Consider the following 24631-nt stretch of genomic DNA (forward strand, 5'->3'; position numbering starts at 1 on the left):
CATCTTCCTGATGACTATTCTGGTCTCTTTTCCAAAAACGTTACCAACCCTTGTAGGCTAGTCTAAGTTTTTTATTCCATATGTTTCTACGTTTCTTCTGTTACAAAATAATAATGATAATAAAATAAAATACCAGTTTGGGGTTCATGTTAGAAAGGCCAATGAATGAAGAGTACCGATTTTTATGGTTATTGTTCACTGTTTCTTTCTGGAATGGTTTTGTTCTGTGAAATGGATATGCCCCCGTAGCTTGTGACAGCAAACGGAAAATGGTGAACTAACAAATTTACAGCGGCTAGAATACGAATGTTGTGTGATTATAGGAAACAACAAATTTAGTCCTATCATATGCAAACAAATAAACACAAGGTATCATCAAGTTTCTAACTCTTGAAACATGCTCAAAATACTGCATAACATTAATACTTTGAAATGACACAATTCTAGTTGAGAATTTAATGAAGTCTAAATGGTGATACAAGTTTAAACGCTTATCTCATTACGACAAAAAAAAGATAGTCTGAAAGAAAAAGACAAAATAAGTCGGGGAGGGCTAAGTTTGATCTGAATATGAAGTTCGGGTAACAAAATTTTAGGCAGCAGCTCCCTTGCCTTTCTTCTTCTGGAGCTTCTTCATGTAGAATTCCAGCTCTTTCCCCTCCAAGATATACCTGCCAAAACAAATGAGACAAACACATGAATGACCAATGCAAAACAGTAACTTCCCTTTTGCACTTGTAGATTTATGATCCCACGATGCGTAAATCTAAAACACCGCAAAACATTTGTGCCACCTCATAGCTTTGAACGAAGTCTAAAAAGAAAATTCATTATCCTGAACTGACCATCATTGCAGAACAAGAGCTCAAACATGGAACAAGGATGATTTTATTGTTCTACCCAAATAATCTCACTTGTAAACTAAAGAAGCGCTATTATAAAGAATGAGCACATGCAAGCAATTGGTGATGTCAAACATGCTTTTTTTTATGATCATTAAGCTTATATGTATATTGAAGGGGTTTATTTCATGTAGAGAGATTGATAGAGGAAGATAAATTGATTTATGTTCTATTACTTTTATATTAATTTATTCAGGACAAAATACACTATGCTTCAACCTTATATAGCAATGAAGCAAGGGGAGAGGAGAAGATACATACCCATCAGCACGACCGCATTGGCCAGGGCGTGATGAGATGCAAGCTAATAGACGACCACCACTAAATTGTTCCTCAATATGGGCATCAAGCTTGCGAGCCTGTTGTCTCTTTTCCAGCTTTCTCAAGACATGGTTGCTCTTCTTTGCTTCCTCAGTAGCAGCTACAGCAGCAGCAGCTTCACCTTCCTATCAAGAGAAGTAAAACAATACATGACAGTTAACAAATCATTTTCAAACATTTAACAATAGCAATTAAAATACTAGATATTCCAACTGAAAAGGTGTTACTTGAAAAGATATTCCATCAAGACATCATAATCTCTTAGAACACAAACTGAAACAGAAAAAGCACAACTAGCGCAATAATTTTCTTAGCTACCAAGACCACTCCTACTCATCTGAAAGAACACAGCACCCAGAAACTCTAATACGCAAGAAGACTCAGACTAATATTCAAGTAATTAGAAATATCTAAAATTCTGAGTCAAAAGCTCATTTAAAGAAAGATTAAAAAAGCACTTCTACAAAGAAGTACCCCAATAAATGCAATAATATGACTATCAAACTTGCATGCAGGAATACAATTATTCTTCATTTACAAAGCAGAGATAGTATACCTCTCCTTCCTTCTTGGCAACTGGGGTTTTCTTCTTACGACCAATGTCAACTCCATAGTGCTGAAGATACCACTGCTTGAAAGGTGCTGCATCAACTTGAACAATAGCACTCTTCACCAAAGTTTGAGTACGAACAAGCTCATTGTTAGATGCATTGTACACCACATCAAGAAGTCTTGTCTTCCTGGTAACAGCTTCACTCCCCCATGAGAAGTTTCCAGTATCAAGCCTCAATGCCCGCCACTTCACATTTCCACCTCTAACCCTAATTCTTCTCACTGTCTTGTTGCTAGACAGTTTTGTATTTGCAGGCTGCCTTCCGAGCTCATACCTTCAGGGGTAGGAAGAAAAAAAATATTCACATACAAAAAACTAAAATTTGCAGGACAATATTATAAATTGCCCAAACTTTAGAACTAATAATAGCTCTCTATATTCAAACTAAAAGATAACATACAAATGTTGGCAATATAAACATGATAAAAATGTTCTGTGAATTTGAAGAAAAACAAAACATATAACAACAAACCAAAGCAAAAGAGATGGCTATATAATCGGCTAACAGAGGAGCAACGAAGGACCCAAAAGAGAGCATATTCAATTAACTACACACATTGATCCTCCTAAGTTCATGAAAAACTATCCTCCTAACTAAATAGCTCAATAGGGTGACAGCAAGGAAACATTCAGATCCACTTCTTTACCTATTTACCGAGCTACTCAACTAAATGTAGTTTATATACACACTCAATCAAAACGATTATATTCGAAAAACATAAAAAAGGAAGGAATTGAAACTTTACTTTCTCTTCTTTCTCCATGCCTTCTTCTTGCCACCAGTGGCACGCCTCTTGTGCATAGAATCACGGGAGATACCTACAAACCCATTCCGAAAAAAATCACGTTAGCATCACTAGAATATAAGAGCAATCCGCTAGAACCCGCTAGAATATCATAGCACGAGAGAATAACAGATCCAAGAGAAGAATCGGAGAAGGAACTAAAGACAGTTGAGATTTACCCATGTTTGCAGAGTAAGGTTTCTAAACTTCTCTCTGCTTCCCGGTCTCCGCACCAGAAAACGGCTAGGGTTTTCAGAGAGAAGATATGACCAGGGTTTTTGGTTTATGTAGAAGCTCGGAGTCGATCACATCTGCGCTGAAGACCACAGCGTTAGACAATTACAGGCCTAATACGTCACCAGCTCCCTCAACTTGTCATAATAGTAGATTGACTCCCTAAATTTTACAAGTGTCTCACCAGTTCCCTAAACTTATTTATTTCATATCTTCAGCTCCCTAAACTAGTCCATAAAATTTTATTAGCTCCATGAACTTTACAAGTATCTCACCAGCTCCCTAAACTTGCTTATTCTCTAACAACAAAATACAAAAACCATAATAGTAACTCGGGTTAAAATACAAAATACCCCTAATATTTTGGATCAGGAGTAATTTTACCTCTAACGTCTAAAAGGATGAAATTTTACCCCTAACATTAGAAGCCAAGAGTAATTTTACCTCTAACATTGATAAATTGGATTAATTTGAGAAATAATTCATCAAACTGTCTTATCGGTCATGGATCGTGTCATCTACACTTCACACGTGCGTCATTTTATCAGTAACAAATCACAAACATATGTTGAGATGTTAAAAAAAAATTACTATCTTCTGTACGAATTGGACAAAAAAATCCACCAAATTTAGAAATATCAATCTCCAATTCTATTATTAAATTATAAAAAACATGAAATCTTTTTTTAAGACGAATCCATATACAATTGGTGCAAAATAATGAACAAAAATATTTGTATTTTATAATAGTATCTGAAATTGACCAAAATAATCAACGTTAGAGGTAAATTTGCTCTTGACTACTAACATTAGGGGTAAAATTATACTCCCTCCGGTCCACAAATAGAAGTCTTTCTAGAGAGTTTTTTTGTTCCACAATACATGACATTTTGCTTAAATCTATGTACATTAATTTACTTTTACCAAATATACCCCTATTTAAGTTGACTTTTTATCTTGGGAATAGATAAAGTTACTAGTGGATGCAATTATTACAAGGGTAACAAAGTCTTTTACTTAAAATTAATTACATTTCTTAATTAGTGTGCATTAACCTTAAAAGACTTCTATTGTGGACCGGAGGGAGTACCATTTTAGATGTTAGGGTTAAAATTACTCCTGACCCCAAAATATTGGGGATATTTTTGCATCTTAATCCTGAAACGAAATTTCTTAACCCAAACTCCACGGTTCTGGATTTGTTTGCCACAGATAGAAATTGGTTTTGATATTCATTTTTTTTGTGGGGATTTGTTTCTTAAATCGCAAAGGGAACTGTATAAAACACTAACGGGGTGTTTGTTAGAAGGGATATAGAAGGTGGGATAGAGATAAAAAAGACGAGATAAGTTATCCCGTGTTTGTTTGGGAGATAGAAGAGTGAGACAGAGGAGAGATAAGTTTCTTATCCCTCAAATCCTATACCCAGGAGGGGGTGGTATAAGGAGGTGGGATAAACTCCTGCGATTTTAATAGGATGTAAAAGTCCATATTGTCCTTTAAATTAATGTTATGTAGTTTAAATAAGGTTAAAATAGTAAAATGTATTATTTTTATCGCTATCCCTATCCCACGTACCAAACATTGAATAATAATTCTCGACTATCATATTTTTATCCTTATCCCAACCATTTATCCTTATCTCTATCATATTTTTTATCATTATCCCTATCACAATAGAATACCAAACGCCCCGTAAAGAATGATGATTTGAAGATTAAATGGTTTCAATATAAATTTAATTCGAAAAATTAGCAGAAATGAGGAGGTTAAAGAACCGAGCTCATGTCTTTTATATTTCATCTTAAATTAATTTGGATTTATCTAAAGTTTCCTTAGTTCATTGATGACTTTTTATATTATATAATAATTTTTTTTATGAAGTTGTTTTTCTTTTTTCTTTACATAGATATGGATGTTATTCGTGAAATTATTTTTGATGATGACAATGAAGACGATGATATGTTGAGAGTAGTAGTATACAATGTTGAGATTTTATCTCAACATTATTTGAAATATATTAAAAAAGAACCACACATGGATTCATTCCAAATAAGGATTGTATGGTTGCTGGAAATAATGAGAGATAATGGAACAATGTGTATCAATATGTTTAGAATGGATAAGAAGACTTTGATAAATATTTGTCGCGATCTTGAAATGCATTATGGACTAGTTCAATCAAATAGAATGTCTATTTTGGAGAAAGTTTGTATGTATTTTATATGTACTCGCTCAAGGAGCTTCAAATCAAGTCGTTCAATAACGTTTTCAACACTCGGGTGAGACAATTAGTAGGATTTTTCATGAAGTGCTAAAGGTAATGATACAATTCTCAATGGACTTGATAAAACCTAAAGACTAAACATTTTCCACAATCCCGTCTGAAATAGCTAACGATGAGAGATACATGCTTTATTTTAAGGTAATTATTATTGTGTTTATATTCTTAATTTTCTTTATCATCATATTTCATAAACTATATATACATAATAGAATTTTAGGATTGTATTGGAGCAATCGATGGAACTCACATACTAGCTTGTGTAAAAAAAAGAGATCATTTGACTTATTAGTAGAAAAGGAGTGCCTACATGAAATATTATGGTTGTTTGTAGTTTTGACATGTTATTCACATTTGTACTGGCTGGGTGGGAAGATACTGCTCATGATTCATAGATTTTTCAACATGCTATCAATAAAATAGAAGTAAATTTTCCTAAACCATATCTAGGTAATTATATTTCATTTTTAATTTTATATTTTAGAATATATATCATATGTTACCCGTTATCGGCTTAGTGGTAGAAGAATTCGGATCCTGATTTCTTGTTGCATTTGTGAGATGGACGTTGAGCACGACTGGCATTTGTTTTATAGCTGTCAATTTGCAAAAGATTGTTGGCGGGCTGCTGGTTGCGATTTTAGGTGTGATGATCTTGAGGAAGTGCATGATTCTTTTCTCCGTTACTGCTCGACGACGTCATCGATGGCTGCATGTAGAGCTGTTGGTGTGCTCTGGACCATTTGGCAACAGAGAAATAACAAGCTTTGGAACTCTTGTATTGTGGCGGCTCCGTTTGTTGTTGCTCAGACTCAACATTGGGTGGTTGAATGGAATCAGTCCCAAAATAGGTTTGGTTCCATCTATAAGCAGAGTTGTGTGCAGTCGGTGGGTTGGAAGAAGCCATCGGTGGGTACTGTTAAGTGTAACATTGATGCGGCGTCATTTCAATCCGCTGGGAGTCACGGGATTGGTGTTGTTTTAAGGGATGATGCTGAATTTTTTTTGGCTTGTAGCAGCTCTTATGTGGAAGGTTTTTATGAGGCTGCTATTATTGAAGTTGTTGCTCTTAGGCGGGCTATTAAGTGGATCAGCTCTCTTCATTTGGTTGATGTCTTTATCGAAACTGATTCTCAGCAGGTGGCGGGTGGTTTTAATGTTGTTCGGGTTGATCATTCGAAATTTGGAATGATGATTCAAGAGTGTAAAACGAGTATTAGTGGTAGACATGATATTAAAGTGTCATTTATCCTTCGGACGGCAAATGAGGTTGCTCATGTAATGGCAAAGCAACCGATTTCCAATAGCTCTGAGTTTGTTTCTTTTCAGTTGCCAACTTGGTTTACAATTCTTTCTGTAAGGATACTGCATTCTTTGATTGATTAATTGACATTCTTTTCTTTAAAAACATAAATATATATATCATATGTTTTTTTATGGTGTTGTTAAACATAGCCTCAATTTCCCACCCCCTAGCCCTGTGAAAGGACGAAAACACCCTTTGAGGTTTTGGGGTGGGCAATTGGTATTTTTTGGGTGTTGTTAAACATAGTCTCAATTCCCACCCATAGCCCCGTGAAAGGATGAAAATACCCTTTGAGATTTTGGGGTGGGAAATTAATATTTTTTTTCTCACGCCTCACCACAAAGGTGATGCGTGATTTCCTCACCCCCATGTGGTGGGAGAGGAAAAAAAATATAAATATAGTGTATGTTTGATACGGTTTATTGCGGATTAACCTTTTAGAAATAAAAATTAACAGCATTAACACTAAAATTAATTAATATACACAAAATATTACATATATTTTCAAAAGTGTTAAAATGTGTTAAAAACAATAAGTTCTAGTAAATAACAACATATATCAGTTCACCTGGCGCCACTCGTCCATAAACTCATCCATATCTCTCCTAATAAGTGGACCCTCCTCATCATATCGCCCGACGACCGACCGTTCAGTGATACGCCACAAACGGCTAACCCACTGCAGAAAAATAAATATTAGAAAACAAACATATGTAAACCAATAATAAATAACAAAATAATAATAAACTTACATATTCGTTGTTGGAGCGGCACATCCCGAGGGGCATGAAGGACACGAGGATGTGAATATCGTCTATACCACTCCATGTACCCCGCATCACAAGCAGTGGGATCAGCTCCAACTGGATGGCATCTCCTCCAATCAACGCCACGAGTCGATGGAAATCTCCGACAAGTATCATCAATTGTGACAGATGAATGCGCAAGTCTGTACGATATAGACTTCCATGGTCGGAATGCAGTATCAGGTCTAATACGCTCAGCCGGGATAGGCTAAACATAACCGACCTGACATAGGACTCGATTAGGCATATACGGCTCAACAATGTCTCTACACCGTATCCAACCGGCGTAGGACACTCGTAGTTGATCGTCATCGGCGACTGGACCATAAGACAACCACGTCACCTGCAAAAAAATAATACTCAATTATAAATAATACTAAAATTATAAATGATACTATACTAAAATTATAAATAATACTAAAATTATAACTAATACTATACTATAAATAATACTAAAATTTTAAATAATACTAAAATTATAACTAATACTATACTATAAATAATACTAAAATTTTAAATAATACCTCGACTGCCGTCATGCGGTCCAACTGTGCACGTATGGTCTCGAGTCGGGCGGCCTTCCTGCTTGGAACCCCGACCTCCCATCTGCACGCCCGAGGAGAATCATCTGGGATCTGGAGTGGTAGTCGATGGGGTCGTAACACCATAAAATACTCATATATCCACGTCTAGAGGAGGGTCAAACATCCGCAAATACCCGAGCACTCTCTTCTACTAGCTATCTTTAGCTGCCGATATAACGTGGCAAGTGTAGTAGACCCCCAAGAAAGTCCAGCTGCCCCTCTAACACCGCCGTGAACCTCCTAGAGATGGGACGGCCTGATCCTATCGCCACTCTTGTTGACAAACAAGGTGGATCCTAACATAAGCCACATCTAAGCTGTGGCTCGGGTCCCATCCTCCGGACCCTCCCTCTCGTGGGTAAGTCTCTCCACATCATCAGCAAAAACACCTCCACCACTCCAGTAATACCGGGATGGCGATAGCAACTCCTCTTGATTGACCCCGAATATCATCATACACATAGCCTACATCCGCTCAGCACTGCATGCATCGGAGACCATCTGACCGTGCACCGGGATACGCAGAATCTGCCATACATCGTACAGTAGAATAGTCATCTCCCCAAACGGCATGTGGAAGGAGTTCGTATCGGGCTGCCACCGCTCCACGAACGTATATACCAGAGGCGCGTCCAAGTTCTTGAACATGGTGGATGAGAGGTGAGACAACTCAGTCTTTTTGACCATATCTCACAGCTGTAAACATGACAAATATACAATTACTGAATGTTTTTTAGGGTTAGGGTTAAAAATAATAAGTAAAATAATTTATTGACCAAATTATTCTTACCTCGGGTGTCACACCGGGTAACCATCCCACCAATGATTGACATGCTAATGATCTATTATAGCATGTCAGATACGATCGAAGATCCCCTCCCAACATCTGTGAGGCAACGTGTCCTAGAAAACTAGGAATCACGGAACCATCACTGGGGCCACCATCCACCGGCCTAGAAACAATCCAGCTACGGTCCTCATTAGCTTTGGAATGTTTACTGGTCCCTGAAATAAATAATACTCAATTATAAATAATACTAAAATTATAAATAATACTATACTAAATAATACTAAAATTTTAAATAATACTATACTATAAATAATACTAAAATTATTTATAATACTATACTATAATACTAAAATTTTAAATAATACTTTACTATAAATAATACTAAAATTTTAAATACTATACTAAAATTATAAATAATACTAAAACTAAAACTATAAATAATTGTACTAGCAAAACGACCACCTCTGTGCTGTCTGCTCGAGCCCTGGATCGGCTGCACATCATCATCATCACCATCAGATCCCGGTCGTCGCTGTGTCTTGGCTCTCTCCTGAAAATACTCATCCACAATATCAAGACCAGGATCCCGATCTCTAGAATCATCTGCCTCCTCTCCCCCAAACTTGGGTTGATCCAACACAGTCTGCTCTATCAAAGCCTCATGCACCTGCTGCATCCCAGCCCCCTCTCCGTCTACGGTCTGATACATCAAGACCACGCCGTCTCGTATGACGTGGTGTATCCTCCTCCTCCTTCTCCATATCTAGACGCCTAGCTGATGACGGGATAGATTTTCCCGCCACAGTCTCCCGCTCCGTCTACACATAAAGATTTAAACTAAATTAAATTAAATAAAATAAAATTTACAACAACTAAATTTACCTATGATTAACATTATAAAATTTAGAACATAAAAATTTAAACTAAATTAAATTAAACAAAATAAAATTTACAACAACTAAATTTACCTATAATTAACAAAATAAAATTTACAACATACAAATTTAACAAAACTAAATTAAACAAAATAAAATTTTCAACAACTAAATTTAACTATAATTAAACAAAATAAAATTTACAACATACAAATTTAACAAAAATAAAAATTATAATCAAATTAATAAAATAAAAATAACATTAATTAAAATTTAAACAAAATTAAATTTAATTAAAAAAAATAAAAAATTAAATTCGGAAAAAGGGACGGGAGTGAGACTATCACGCCCTTACATGGGTAAGGGCCGCACCTATTTAATGCTAGTTTCTAAAAAAAATGATAACATTTTTACCATTTTAATATGTTGGAGGTTAAAAAATTTTTATTCTACCCTAATCGGAATGGACTTTGAAAATTTACCATCAACCATACGGTTAATTTCGATTTTTTTTTTGACGTTTTGAACTTTTTTACTGATATGTTTGAATCCCGAGTTATCGGGGTGCTGATTCCACTGCAAAGTATTTCAGTCCATTTCGGAGGCTGCGTGGGAAAAGGGCTACGTACAGTCACTTAATTTAACATAGGTCGTGGTTCATGTCGAAATTCTATTTACTACCCTGTCCTCCTTGCAATCAACGAGGAATAGTTTTTGTCGAACAATGGCGCTTTTAGCAAGTTGCTCAGCACCAGCTTTTTCATTTGATGTTGAGTTACAGTCCCTCAGCTAATGCAAAAGAAGCACCACTTGACACATTTTAATTTTTGAGGATCCGAAGATGGGTTTTGCATCAATGGGTTCATGGAGTTCTCAGGTCCTGGGTAGCAATTTCTACGATAAGAGCACAAAGTTTCAATCTTTGAAAGAAAATGAAGGGGTTAGTACTAATATCAGGTGCTTGAAGTATAAGCCTTGTCACAGAAGAATCTCAGTATGTAAGAGTGAATTGGTTGATTTTGAAGAGAGAACAAGCCCAAATGAGGTATCCGGTTTCTATCCATTTTCATTTTCTGAGCTCTCTGTCTTTTGATTCCTGAGCAGTTAATACTTAATTGTTCTTCAGAGTTATAGCCTTTTGGTCTTCATGTGTGTGCGTGTGTTTTCACAAAAAAGTTAAACGTCTTTAGCTTCTTCTAAACTGGGAAAGAAAATTATTGAATTAGATTGTCTGGGAGATACATAAAGAGCTAGGCCATTCGCTATGATTAAGTAAAGAATACATGATAGAAAAAAACCAGTCTGATTTAGAAATTAGCTTTCATTCTGAAAAGTGAAAACTGGGGAACTTGAGGATTTTGTTAATATGCAAGCTTAAAATCTAATTTGGAAGTGCAAAGAGGGGAGGTATTAGCTGATGAAACTTGATTCTCCTTTTCTTTTTCAATCTAATGTACCATATTCTCAAAGCAGATGAATGCAAATACCATTTTTATGTCTTAAGTATAATGTTGGATTGGATGTCATGTTTGGGCTTGAATTCTTAAGAAGTGTTTCTCCCTTACTATGGGATGAATGTAACCTCAGTTTATCAATTGAGAATAGTAAAAATTGAATGCAAGTGAATTTGAAGGTAAAGGTTGTCTCAATGAAGCTTTGACTGAACAACTAACTATGAAGCAAGGCTACTTATCTCTTTCACCATCTGCATACATTGCCTGCTACTTAATTTCATTTGAGAGAATTTGATCTCTAACTGTTCAGAAATAATCTAGATTTGTTATTTTCAATCCTTGGCAACTCTTTTAATATTCCATTGGAGAGCGTCATTTTAAATAACAAAATCTTTTCATAATGGATATCATGTTGTAAGATCATATCTTGACTTACTGTTTATGGTCACATTGTCAGGTACATTATTTGTAAGTCCTCCTTGAAAGGATAAAAGTTATCTGGTCCTGTTGTGTGCTGTTTCTTCTCAATTCATGAAATACTTTAGAATTATGGTGGACATTTAGATTGCTTATTTCTGAATTGTAATTGTCATGTTTAAAGATCAGAAAAGAAATCGGAAGATGCTATGAACTTATAAACAAACTTGGAAGAGGAGTTATCTATCTGGGTTCTTCAAGGATGGGACCAGATCATCCACATTACTTAAAAGCAATGGATTTGGGTAGAGAGGCAAGTGCATCCATCACATTCTTACTCGTTCTTTCATGTAACCATTTTATAGACTGTGGATTGTTGGAATGTATTTCCTACCTAGGTTCTAATCAGTATTTAAGTGGTCTTTTGAGCAGGTTGCAAAAGTTTTGGACTGTACTTCTTGGACAGGAGCTGGTCCGGGACTGATGGATGCTGCCGTGAAAGGAGCAATGCAAGCTGGAAAGCCTGTTGGTGGATTTAAGATAGCAAGAGAAGCTGGTGAATGGACAGCATCAAATTTCCATCCTTACCTGTCATCAGAAACTTATCTTACGTGCAGGTGCATATCGTAACTGCTAATGGATTTTTACCCGCATAGCTTTTGAGGCATGATAATTGTGTAAACCATTTAAAATAAAATGTAGGTTTTTCTCTGCAAGAAAACACGGGTTGGTGGATGCTGCTGTAAGAAATAGTAGTTCTGATAGGACTGCTGTGGTTGCTCTTCCCGGTGGAATTGGTACTCTAGATGAGATGTTCGAGATTTTAGCACTGATTCAGCTAGAAAGGATTGGATCAAAACTCCCAGTGCCTTTTCTTGTGATGAACTATGATGCATACTATCAGAAGCTCTTGGACTTTATTGGAACTTGCGAGGATTGGGGTACCGTCTCTAGAGGCGAGGTTTCATCGTTGTGGAGGATATGCAACAATAACTCAGAGGCATTGGCCTACTTGACGGATTTCTATGCTCTTCATTCTTCCAATGGCGTAGACCAGCATGATATGGGACCTGACAAGAGCTAATTTAGATAAGTACCTGATTGGGCTTTTCTGTTTTTAAAAGGAAAGTAATGCAATTGCACGTGAAAAATAGTGGAGTGAAATTAGAAAATGTCATCATTATTCATTCAAATATATATTCAAGAGTAGGGGAATTATTGAACCAGAGCTAATTAATAATCATAGCATTTTGGTTGAGTAGTTCTTGCTTGGGCGTGCTTATGGCTTAATAAGTTTCCGCTTATTACTTCTTGGGTTCTTGCTGTTCAACTGTTTATAAGTTTCCGCTGTTTGATATTAGTATTTTTTCTTTTTTGTGTTTCCTCCACTTGAGGCAACTGTGTTGTTTTAGATTCATTTCTTTTCTTTAAACAAGATCTTGATTCTGATTTTTGCGTATTTAGACATATACAAAGATTTCAGAGTCTAGAAGTGAAGTGGGTGCTGTTTTAGGCCAATTTCCATAACTTTCATATTGGGTTGGTAAAAAAAGGCAAGCTTTACTTTTGCATTGAGTCTAGCACTTTGTCCAGAGAGTCATTGTACTCAATATTAAGTTATGTACATATTGGCCCCATTAGTAGTGAAACTTGACTTATTTCTTTCTTCTTTTTAGAAACTTGTGCACATCATAGTATGCAGAAATTGGTAACAGCGACACTAGAGCGAAGTATAGGATTTACTAATAAATCACATTTCATTGTTAGAGTTGTGGATCATGGGGAATAACAAGTGTAGCTTAATCATCCCTTTCACGGGGATTATATCTGTTTATTTGTAAGAATAGAAGGCAGAATAACAAGTATTGACACTGATAAAGATGCACTCCGTGCCCTGAAAGCTCATGTCACTCATGGCCCTCTTAACATTTTGTCATCTAACTGGTGTGCAGCAACCCCAGCCTGCAACTAGATTGGTGTCAAGTGCGGAGTTCGGCACCGTAGAGTTACAGCTATAATACTCAGAAACATGGGGCTTGAAGGCACCATTGTTCTGCATATAGTAAACCTTTCTTTCCTAACTGCCCTTTCTGTTCGTAATAACAGTTTCCGTGGCTCTCTGCCTGCTCAACTTGCCACCTTACGCCGGATGCAAATCTTCAGCTTGCAAAGTAACCATTTCAGCGGGGAAATCCCATCATGGATTGGAAATCTTGACCAGCTGAGAATATTTTACTGTAATACCGACAATTTTTCTGGTCCTTTAACCTCTAGTATCTTAACATTTCTTCGTTGCAGGAAATTGATATCAGTGGTAATAGTTTATCGGGTTCCATACCTAGCTTCGTAAAAAACATGTCTGAACTTCGAATATTGGATTTTGGGACAAATAACCTGACAGGCCACCTTCTACCTAATATATTTAGTCATCTCCCTGTTTTAGAAGGGTTGTAGAGTAGTTCGAACCTATTCCATGGTCCAATTCCTTCTACCATGTTTGCATGCAAGCGATTACAAATTGTAACTTTGTCTTTCAATAGTTTTGAAGGAGGTTTATATAGGGATTTTGGAAATCTGACCCTGCTTCGAGAATTATATCTTGGCTTTAGCAACTTCACTGGTATGTATATCGTGATATATACTTATTTCTATTCAAAATTAAATATATGCTTGTAGTTAGATGCTATAACCAAAGCAATTGATTACAACAATAATAATCATTCTTTATTCGGAAGGTACTGAAATTCCCAAGTCCATTGAGAATCTCATAAATTTGGAGATATTAAGCCTGGAAAGAAGCTCTCTAACTGGTCATATTCCTTCATCTATTGGAAATCTTACCAGGCTAACGTATTTGGACTTGTCGGAAAATGCTATCGTATACCAGACTTCGTCATATGAAATTCTTATTTTTTGTTGCTCTAGGAATTTTTTTTTTTTTTTATTGTCTTAGTTTTGTCAAATAAAGTGACAGAGAGATGAACTGTGGCAGGTAGCATTCCATCAGAAATGGGTAACCTTGCTTACTTAGAAGAACTACATGTTGGAGTGAACAATCTTGATGGAGTATTTCCCTCCACCATTTTTAATGGCTCAACATTGATAAGATTGAGTTTAGTTGGCAATCATCTCTCAGGCAATCTTCCTTCAAGCTTCCCTCTCCATCCTCCTAATCTTAAGACACTTCTCATTGCACAAAATAACTTCGGTGGTCCTATTCCCATTGCACTTGCTAATGCCTCTACTAGGCTCACTTATTTAGACCTATCTTCAAACTCCTTCCATGACTTTATCCCTGATGATCTTGGTAATTTAAGACAACTTCAACTTCTCAATTTGTTTCAAAATCAGCTTACTAGCCAATCTTTGTCTTCTGGATTGAGTTTGCTCTCCTCCTTAACAAATTGCAAAGACTTGACATGTTTAGATCTCGGTTACAATCCCTTGAACACTAGTATTCCAATTTCTGTAGGAAATCTGTCTTCTTCCCTTCAATTTTTCCACATTTCTGCTGGTGGAATCACAGGCAGTATACCTACGAAAAGCGGCAAATGATATCATAGCAAATTACAGAAGCCAATAGTAGTGTTGGTGGTGACTGGATCAACACTTTTGACACATGCCATTGTTGTCTGGTATTGTAAAATGAGAACAAGATTGCTAACTCAGCAAGGACATTTGCTACCTCTAGCAACATGGGAAAGTGATAGAGAATAGCCTAGTCCATTAGTAGGAAATTTCTGGAAGGGTGAGATGTAGAGGACAGGGGTATTTAGGGTGTGAGGCATTATTATTTAGGGTAGGAGTCATTAGTATATAAGGAATAGTTATAGAGAAGGAAAGGGGTTTTTTGGGAATCTTTGGGACAGCTGTTGCAGAGGCTCTACTAAGTAGAGAGGGAGGTTTTTCCTGTGGGGTTAGGGTCTTGGCTCTATCCATTTTTATCATTTGCTCATCTTGTGTTCTTTATATATTTCAATATATCAGTATTTCTACATCAGTTCTATGTTTGGTTTCTATCAGAAAGAATTTCCATGAGCTTAAGCAAGCAACAAATAGTTTTAATGAGATGAAGTTGCATGGGAGTGGTAGTTTTGGTTTCGGATAGAAATGGACTCTTTCGAATGGGATGTTGGTTGCAGTCAAGGTTTACAGTTTGCAAGTAGAAGGCTCATTCAAGAGTTTTGATGTAGAGTGTGAAGTATTGTGCAACATTCGCCATAGAAATCTTGTTAAAGTAATCACTAGTTCTTTCAGCATTGAGTTCAAAACTTTAGTCCTGGAATTCATGCCCAATTCGAGCCTCGAGAAGTGTCTGTATACTCATAACTACTTTCTGGACATCCTGCAGAGATTGATCATAATGATAGATGTTGCATCCGCGGTCGAATATCTTCATCATGGTTCATCAGAACCTGTAGTCCATTGCGATTTAAAGTCCATCAATATTCTATTAGATGAGGATATGGTTGCACATGTAAGTTATTTTGGCATAGCAAAACTCCTTAGTGAAGATCAATCCTTCATACATACCGCAATGCTTGCTACCGTTGGATACATGGCACCAGGTGATATTTGATTTCCTGTAAAACTTGTTCTATAAATTCTGATTCAAAGAAATTTTGATGTAGAGTACAGATTAGGAGGACTTGTTTCTATGAGAGGCGATATGTATAGTTATGGCATTTTCTTGATGGAAACTTTTACGGGAAAGAAGCCTACAGATGAGATGTTCAATGAAGGAATGAGCATGAAGCAATGGATCACAGAGGCATTACCTAATGGAGTGGCTCAACTGGCAGATCCCAATTTGGTAAGTCAAAATCATGTGGCTAAAACAAATTGCATATCTTAGATTATGGAAACGGGGCTAAAATGTTGTGCAGATTTACCAGTTGGCATATGTTTGAAGTTTACAGCTTTACATACATAAATTTTGATTATTTGCTATAAGCAATTCCCTAGAATCCGATTTGCAAAGTAAAAGCGAAAACAAAAAGAATCTATTTGAGAACAACAATTAACAATTGGGTGAAACTAGACTTTCTTGGTATATTTCTGATTGAGATTCAGTATCATGGTGTACCCAGAAACTCGTATTGAAAATGCCTGTTTTGGGATGGTATAAATAAATTTCCCATCCATCAGAATCCATAACAACTTGTCCATTCTTAGTCAAGCATAGAGCTTTGTTGCCATAACCAGTAAATGTATGATGTGGGTATCTGAACAATCTATGGTAAGACACTTGATTGCCATTTATGTTCAGAATGAAACCTTCAAAGCTGCTCTCTTCGTGTTCGCTAAATAAACACAAGCAGCTCTCTGACATCCCCAAATTTACACTCACGATATCCGGATCCATGTCTGGTAACGGCAGGATTTCCTTGAACTTCTCCTCAACCATATCAAAACAGATAACTGTATAAACTCTGCTAACACCACTTTCTTTTATAGACAACCAATATAGATCTCCATTCCAAGAAATACCTGATCCTAATTTGAACGTTTCCAGAATCAAATGATCAGTGTCTTGAATTCTTCTCCAGATTCTGGTTTTTAGAGTATAGAGTTCGATTATGATTCCATTAGCAGTAGAATGACTAGCAAATACTATTCCATAATCATCGGTAGAGTAATTATAACCGATTCCATGGAGGAGAACACCACAGAAATCAGCATTAGGATTTGGAAGTGGTCTGCAGTCTCCGGTGGTCGGATTCCATATGAACATGATCATATTGTCATCAAATAAACAAACTAGGCCATCACAAGATCCTAGAATTTGAACATAAGAATCCTGAGAACCTCCTGATGCAATTACTGGATATGTAAGCTTCCTTACTGCAAATGCTTCATAATCGACAGATTGGGGCGGGCAGGTGGTGAGGAGGAGTCTGTGATTGAGGCAGTTCGATCGAGTAAGTTGAAGCTTGGCGAATTTGGGATGGGAGATTATGGATTGCCATGTTTTGCATACGCATTTGAATCGTATGAGAGACTTCACTGGTAGCCTTGAGATTATTTCTACAGTCAGCTCATCTGGTAACTTAGGCATCATTAATCTTTCTGTTTGAACTCTACAATGAAATTTAAACAAATTGATTATATTTATACATATAGTTCTGTTGACTGTTTCATAGTTTGAATCATAAATATGAATTGATTTGGTCTCTAGAGTCTAGACTCGTAATTGAAATTGAACCAGTCTCGTAGTAAGAGAAACTCCCTAAGATTTGTTTAGGGATAAAACAAAATCTCCATGACAGAGATATTGAAATCTCATGTTGACCATGTTGACAACATGGTTTGGGTCCAATGGTAAAGTGCTGATATCTTGTTAAGTTTGGGGGTTTGATTACCTGTTCATTCAAAAACTTAGCATTTATTGCTAGGTAATATGTAAATTCCAATACAAATTTTCATGAAAATTTGCAATTTATCATCTTGATAGATTAATAGTTTTGGTAAAACTTTAAGATACCTAACAGGAATCGGATCAATAATAATAACAAGGAATAAAAGCTAAATTTGACCCTAACATTTTTTATCCTTAACATTGTTCAAATTTAATTCTACTAGATCAATTTTATCCATACGTTATCGAAAATTTAAAAAAACTAGTTTAACTGTTATATTGCTTCCAAACATCAATTCAGTTTAAGATATTTAATGTGTCATTAACACCGTTACATAAAACTTGTTAAAATTTTAACAACTAAGTCTACCATATATAAGATTTCAAAAAAAAAAAGTCTACCATATATAAGTTAATCATAATTTTTTTGTTAATGTGTAATTTTTTACTGTGTTACTAATATAATTAGTAATAATCAACTAAAAATATATGAAATTGCCTAAGTTTATCGATAAACTTATTTGGAAGTTCTGGTATGGCAATTCAATAACAGTTGGATTTCTAAGTTAAAATTTAAGAAGAGAGTTAAAAACCAACTTTACTCTCACTATTATTAAATAGGGCTAATTACAAATCTAGCCCAACTAAGAGCGGTCATTTATATTTCTAATCCACTTTGCTTCCATTTTACCAAATTAGACTATTTTATCCACTTTGGACAAAATTACCCTTAGTTCTATTGATCAATAGATCGATTTCTGATATCAATCGTTAGCGATTTTTGAAGTATTATGTTCAATTTCCCGTAGAAATGGTATGTTTTTAGCTTATACGTCTGCTTTTCTCGCTGGTCTTGCCTCTTTCTTCATCTATAATGCTATGTTTCAATTTTCACAATTTTCCACTATTTTTCTCCATTGTTGTCGCATTTGTGATGAAATTTGTCGCATTTCATCACAAATGCGACAACAGTTATCGCATTTCGCCGCAAATGCGACAACTCTTGTCGCAGATGTGACGAATTCATCACAAATGCGACAAGAGTTGTCGCATCTGCGGCAAGTGTTGTCGCATTTGCGACGAAATGCGACAACTGTTGTCGCATTTGTGACGAACTGCGACAAATTTCGTCACACATGCGACAACAATGGAGGAAAATGTAGAAAATTGAAAAGACACTATTAGAGATGAAGAAAGAGGCAAGATCAACGAGAAAAGCAGGCGTATAAGCTAAAAACATACCATTTCTACGGGAAATTGAACATAATACTTCAAAAATCTCAAAAATCGCTAACGATTGATATCAGAAATCGAAAAAGAAGAACCGAAGAAGAAGAAGAAGAAGAAGATGATGATGATGAAGCGGAAGATGAAGCGGAAGAAGAAGAAGCAGGAGCAGATCCATCGATCAATAGAACTAAGGGTAATTTTGTCCAAAATGGATGAAATTGTCTAATTTGGTAAGATGGAAGCAAAGTGGGTTAGATATGTAAATGACCCATCTTAATTGGGTTAGATTTATAATTAGCCCTATTAAATATAACAATACTTACTAATTTTAATCATAAATTAAGAAATAAGAAATAAATATGAAAACTAGTGTTGGAGATGATATGTATTAGTCACCCCTCAAATCACTAAGAATAAATTATTTATATTATTTTTAGATTAAAGTCTCTTGGAGATGCTCTTATCTCTTGTTTCATCTAGAACTAGAAGTATGACTACGAGGTGTTTGTTTCGGCTTTTCAGAGTAGTGTTTAGTGTTTCATTTCAAACTACAGAAAATATGGTGTTTGATTTGGTTTATACAACATCAACTTTTAGCTTTTTAATTTTTTTTAATCATTTTGAAGTTTTTCACCAAAATCTCATTTTTGGAGTTTTCTGTGAACTACCATTTGTATTTATTAGGTATTGATAAAATTATACTTTTTATTTTCATAAAAACACATTTATTTTTTTAACGTTACTTCTTTTTCTATAATATTATTGTCAAAAGAACAAAGTTTTATTCCGTTCAATAAATTATTATTTTTAATTATTTTATTTGTTTTGAAAGTGTGATCAGAAGAATCTAACAGCTCGTATTGATGACTTCTTAATAGGTAATACTTGGACCAATCTGCCAATTAATTCAGCAGCGGTGAGACATAATATTTCGCTGATTGACAGAAGCATGTCTGATGAAGATTGTTGTTTTTGGCAAGTGGCTTCTGATGGTAGATTCACGGTGAAGAGGTTATATTCTGCTTTGCAGGAAACCCGACATAATTAGAGTTGGTGCTCCTTTCTTTGGGAACCTTAATTATATCCTGCTCTCACGCTCTTTTCTCTGTTGGCGGGCTTTTCATGATAAATTACCAACTTATGATCAAATATGTGCTTGTGGACTTTCTGGGGCGTCTACATGTGTGTTATGTCTTAACTCTTTTGAGGACCTTAATCACATTTTTGTTAGGTGTCCGTTTGCAACACAATTGTGGCGTGCTGTGTCAGCTTTATTTGGCCGGACAATTAACACTAGCACTTCTTTTCTCAACCTTATTCTTCAATCTATTGAGGTGAATTTTGGCCCTCAAATCTCAGCACTATGGGCTTCTGCCATAGTCAGCACGGTTTGGCTTATTTTGTCAACTCACAATCAAGCCATTTTTGATAATACTGCACCTAATATCCATTATTCCCTACGGGAACTATGGAAATTACTTCGTGAGGCTAATAGTTGTAACACAAGCATCATGTCCAATTCTTGGGGAGAGTGGTCGGTTTTATGCCAATTGGAGTTACAACCTCGGCTCCGACGAGCTCCTCGGCTGTAAGTCGTTCACTGGAAAAAACCACCCGCGGGATGGCTGAAGATCAACACAGACGGGGCTACGGCTGGTTCTCCTGAAAGAGCGGGTGCATGGGGCACTTTTCGTAATTATCGCGGGTTTACTAAAAGTGCCTTTTCTTTTCACCTTCCCTCGGCTAATGCATATATGGCAAGACTATTGCTGCTATGCATGCTATTTCGCTTGCTTGGGCAAATGGTTGGCACAAAATTTGGCTAGAATGTGATTCTATGTTGGTTGTAGATCTTTTCTGTAGGAGATCCTTTTTAATTTCTTGGATCATTAAACAAGATTGGCTACGGTGTCTAAATTTTCTTAGCAATATGGACCTTGTTTGTACGCATATCTTTCGAGAAGGCAATCGAGTGGCCGACACTCTTATTAAGTTCGGCCTTAATTCTACATCTTTCAACTGGTGGTTCTCTCAACCCCCTTTCTGTGATAGGCTTGTCATTAAGGATTCCTTGGAACTTGAGCAATTCCATTTCTCTTAATTCTTTTCTCTGATTGTCTTTCCTTGTATTTTATTTACATTTTACTATTAATAATATCGGGCCTAGTTTCTTTGCAGATTTGGAGTCTGCCAATTTACTTTGGGTTCTATCAGTCCACTTAGTTTTCTAGCTTCTCGCCTTTCATTTAATTTTTTTTTGAAAGCGAGGACAACTTTATTTTAAAAATCAAGAATTGAATCTTTACATAAAACAGCCTCAAATCAGAGAGGAGCAATAAAAATAAATAAATAAACTAGCATTGAATATGACGAGCAAACAATGCGTCACTTTAAAGTCCGACCTTTGTTGCAGTATTCCTTTACAATCTTGGGCAATCCTTTCATACTCTGTCAAGTCTACGCGAGATGAAAATAAGTTATCCACAATCCCTTTCGTATTCATTCTGACCAAGACATTAGAGAGATTAAGAGATTGTAACCATACCAAGCTATATCGTAAAACCAAAACCCCAATCACCTTAGGATAAAAAATAGGGTCAATTACATGAATATCATAATTAATTACAAAATTACAACTAAGTCATCACTAAAATTAATTTTTAATATGTTATTATTCTAAATATACTGTGATTTTAAATCATAATTTAAAAATTTTAGACTTCAATTCATAAATCATAAACCCTACAAAATATATTCTAGACTTCTAATTTATAAATTCTAATCCTTAAAATATATTAAAAGTACTGATTTTACTAGTTTGACATAATTCAAAATTATAACTTGACATAATTATAAATAGTTTCTAAAATATGAATTTCGGTGTAATTTTCCCTAAAAAAATACTTACTAACAAGGTTTCAAAAATTATTTTATTATTTAGATTATTTTTATTAATTTATGTATTATAATTTTTATTTTTATAATATTGATTTAAAATATGTAAATATTAGTTTTTTTATATATTAATATAAACAATTAATCATAATTTTAATAACACTAATCAATTAGTTAAATGCAACATTAAACAACTATTAGGATACTTAGGAAGTGCTTGATTGCTCATTTTTATGTCTCTGTTTATTTTTTTACTTCGAAAAAGAAAGTTTTATGTATTTAATTAGGGAGCTGGCTTTTACAAAATAGCTTTTTACAAAATCAGAGAATTTTACTATTTGTAAAAACAGCATTTTCCAACAGCAGCAAACCATAACAACAAACAATAGATAAAACAAACGGACCTTTAATTTTTGATGAAAATAATTCTATTTGCTGTGATCGTTTGAAGCATAATTATACGTTATTAATATTTCATTTTTTATTTATAAACATTTTATTTATAAGACTCGATATTAATAATTTCAACTAAAACAAGAAAAAGAGAAATAATTTCAAAACTGAACCAAATAAAAGTACAAAGTGATAGAATGATTCTGAATCTTCCAACTTGGATTCAGAAACTTAAATCAATCCACCACCTACCTAATCACTATCCCTAAACATAATTAATCAAACTAAAACTAGACTATATCTTTTGCCTTCTGAAGCTGAATCTCGGCGCCTGGCTTGACGGGGTCCAGCTCCAGGTCCTCTTTCACCGGAGTAGATTTATAATAACAAGCATAAAGTATAAGCTGCGCCGCCCCAGCCAGCGCTCCCACCCCATTACTTATCAATATAAACACATCCAGCTTTATCAGCGCATAAGCCGTCCAAATACACCCATTCGCAAAGTTCGCCAGCGATAAAAACAGCGGCATGTATTCCACGCTCCTCGTTTTAATTACTTTCTTCATTATAAGAAGCGGCGAACTATACATGAGAATATTAAAAGCGTCGCAAAAAACACCCACGAAAAGACTCCTTTTACCGTGCGTGTGAAAAGCCAGCATCGTTATGGTTACAATTACCGCTGTGAAAATAACTTCACCTGTGAGTCCGATCGCCACTCTTTTTCTCCCCTTGTTCTGTTTGTCGTAGAAGCAGAATATGGCTAGGTAGATTAATTCTAGTCCTAAACCGACGCCGTTTATGGTGACGACTAGGATGTTGTCTTTAGTGACGAAGGGTAGGCCGTAGAAGACCCAGAACATGCAGTTGAGGACGGTGGCTACGTAAGGGTAGAACTGGAATTCTTGGGTGTCTTTGTTTTTGATTATGCGGTAGAATGTTGGAAGTGGGGAGAGAAATAGGAAGAATGAGATCACATTGCCGATAATGCCCACCGCATTTCGAGCCGCTTCAGCACTCACCATTGATCTTATCCTCTTTGTTTTTCGAGAGAGATTGATTAATTGATGATATATATGGATGAAACTCGATTATAAAGCTATATATATATACTATGATTTGTGGTTTCATGGGAATAGTATAGATGACACGTATATATTAATATTAAATTATAGTCTTATTCCCCAAAGACTTAATTGGACCGGTTTAATTATCCAATCCAAGTTTAATCAGTTTGGATAATGTAACCAGAACTGATAATAATAATATACTCACTTTTACTTTCTATTGAATACCATCACTGAATAATACTAATAATAATAATAATAATATATGACACCTATATATATGAGCCAATAATTTTATGAATTCAAAAAATTATTAATTAATTAATTATAAAGTGATAATATTTTATTAATTAAAATATAACGTGTAAATAATTAAATGATTTTTTAGATATTTTTTATTTCATAATATTTCTTCTATTTTAAAATAATTATCACATTTATTTAATATTAATTATTTTTATCATTTCAATTTTTCAATATATGAAAAGTGATTCTTTCAAAAAATTATATACATAGAAAGTGATTTAATTTAGAGGGTATTTGTTTTACCATTTTCCATCGGCTGTTTGCAGTTTGAATCTAAACAGAAAGTATTAAAGTATTTGATTATAAATCCAAAACAGCTGCTGATTGTTATTTTACAGGCTATCAGCTGCTGTTTGTATCAGCAAGAAATTTTTGCTTTTTTTTTTTGTAGCTACTATCATAGTTTGTATTTTTTTTTCTCAAATATCCTTCTAAAATTATCATAAAATATTATTTATATAGGTATTTCTTTTATCTTTTTACAATGGGTAAATAATTTATTAGTCCCATATTTTTATATAATACAATGTTAAGTCTTTTTATTTTAAAAAACATATTATAAGGTCTTTATCTTTTATCAATATTAACTCTTTGGTCCCTTGTCTGTTTTTTTTAGATTTTTAATCGAACATATCTTAACCTTCAAGACAGATATAGTACGAAAAGACCATGTTACTCTGTTATTCTCTATCTATTTATGCAAGATATAACTGTTAAAAATCTTTTAAAAAAATAGATAGAATGATTAAATGGTTAATATTGATAAAAAGTAGGGACCATATAATATGTTTTTCAAAATAAGGGGACTAAATAATATATTGCGTAAAAAGGTGAGACTAATAAATTATTTACCATTTTACATAGTTTGCTTGTGACGCATAATTGACTTGGGTTGTTTAAAAAGTTAAAATTATATTTATATATTTATTTAAAACATGTCCATATTAGTCATTTTACATACCAACAACAAGTTATCGTAATTTTACCAAACACTAATAATCAAACAGCAAA

General features: G+C 34.9%; 4 protein-coding genes across 4 annotated transcripts; 1 reads left to right on the forward strand and 3 right to left on the reverse strand.

The window, feature by feature from the left end:
• Positions 1–398: 398 nt before the first annotated feature.
• Positions 399–2956, reverse strand: LOC136219161 (small ribosomal subunit protein eS8-like). Its single transcript, XM_066006434.1, has 5 exons — positions 2801–2956; positions 2583–2655; positions 1780–2110; positions 1164–1348; positions 399–671 (listed from the first exon to the last, which is right to left on the reverse strand). Exons 1-5 carry the CDS (start codon positions 2802–2804, stop codon positions 593–595), a joined length of 672 nt encoding a protein of 223 aa, XP_065862506.1. The 5' UTR covers positions 2805–2956; the 3' UTR covers positions 399–592.
• Positions 2957–10140: 7184 nt separating this feature from the next.
• Positions 10141–12599, forward strand: LOC136219163 (probable cytokinin riboside 5'-monophosphate phosphoribohydrolase LOGL10). The gene is made up of 4 exons (XM_066006436.1): positions 10141–10545; positions 11556–11684; positions 11804–11988; positions 12074–12599. Exons 1-4 carry the CDS (start codon positions 10342–10344, stop codon positions 12453–12455), a joined length of 900 nt encoding a protein of 299 aa, XP_065862508.1. The 5' UTR covers positions 10141–10341; the 3' UTR covers positions 12456–12599.
• A 3628-nt stretch (positions 12600–16227) lies between these two features.
• Positions 16228–17444, reverse strand: LOC136219162 (F-box/kelch-repeat protein At3g06240-like). Its single transcript, XM_066006435.1, has one exon. The coding sequence runs from the start codon at positions 17430–17432 to the stop codon at positions 16392–16394; it is 1041 nt and encodes a 346-aa protein (XP_065862507.1). The 5' UTR covers positions 17433–17444; the 3' UTR covers positions 16228–16391.
• A 4939-nt stretch (positions 17445–22383) lies between these two features.
• Positions 22384–23341, reverse strand: LOC136219165 (bidirectional sugar transporter SWEET4-like). The gene has a single exon (XM_066006437.1). It carries the CDS (start codon positions 23270–23272, stop codon positions 22538–22540), a length of 735 nt encoding a protein of 244 aa, XP_065862509.1. The 5' UTR covers positions 23273–23341; the 3' UTR covers positions 22384–22537.
• Between the last annotated feature and the right edge of the window lie 1290 nt (positions 23342–24631).

The sequence above is a fragment of the Euphorbia lathyris genome, chromosome 2, assembly GCF_963576675.1.
Source record: "Euphorbia lathyris chromosome 2, ddEupLath1.1, whole genome shotgun sequence".
NCBI lineage: Eukaryota > Viridiplantae > Streptophyta > Magnoliopsida > Malpighiales > Euphorbiaceae > Euphorbia > Euphorbia lathyris.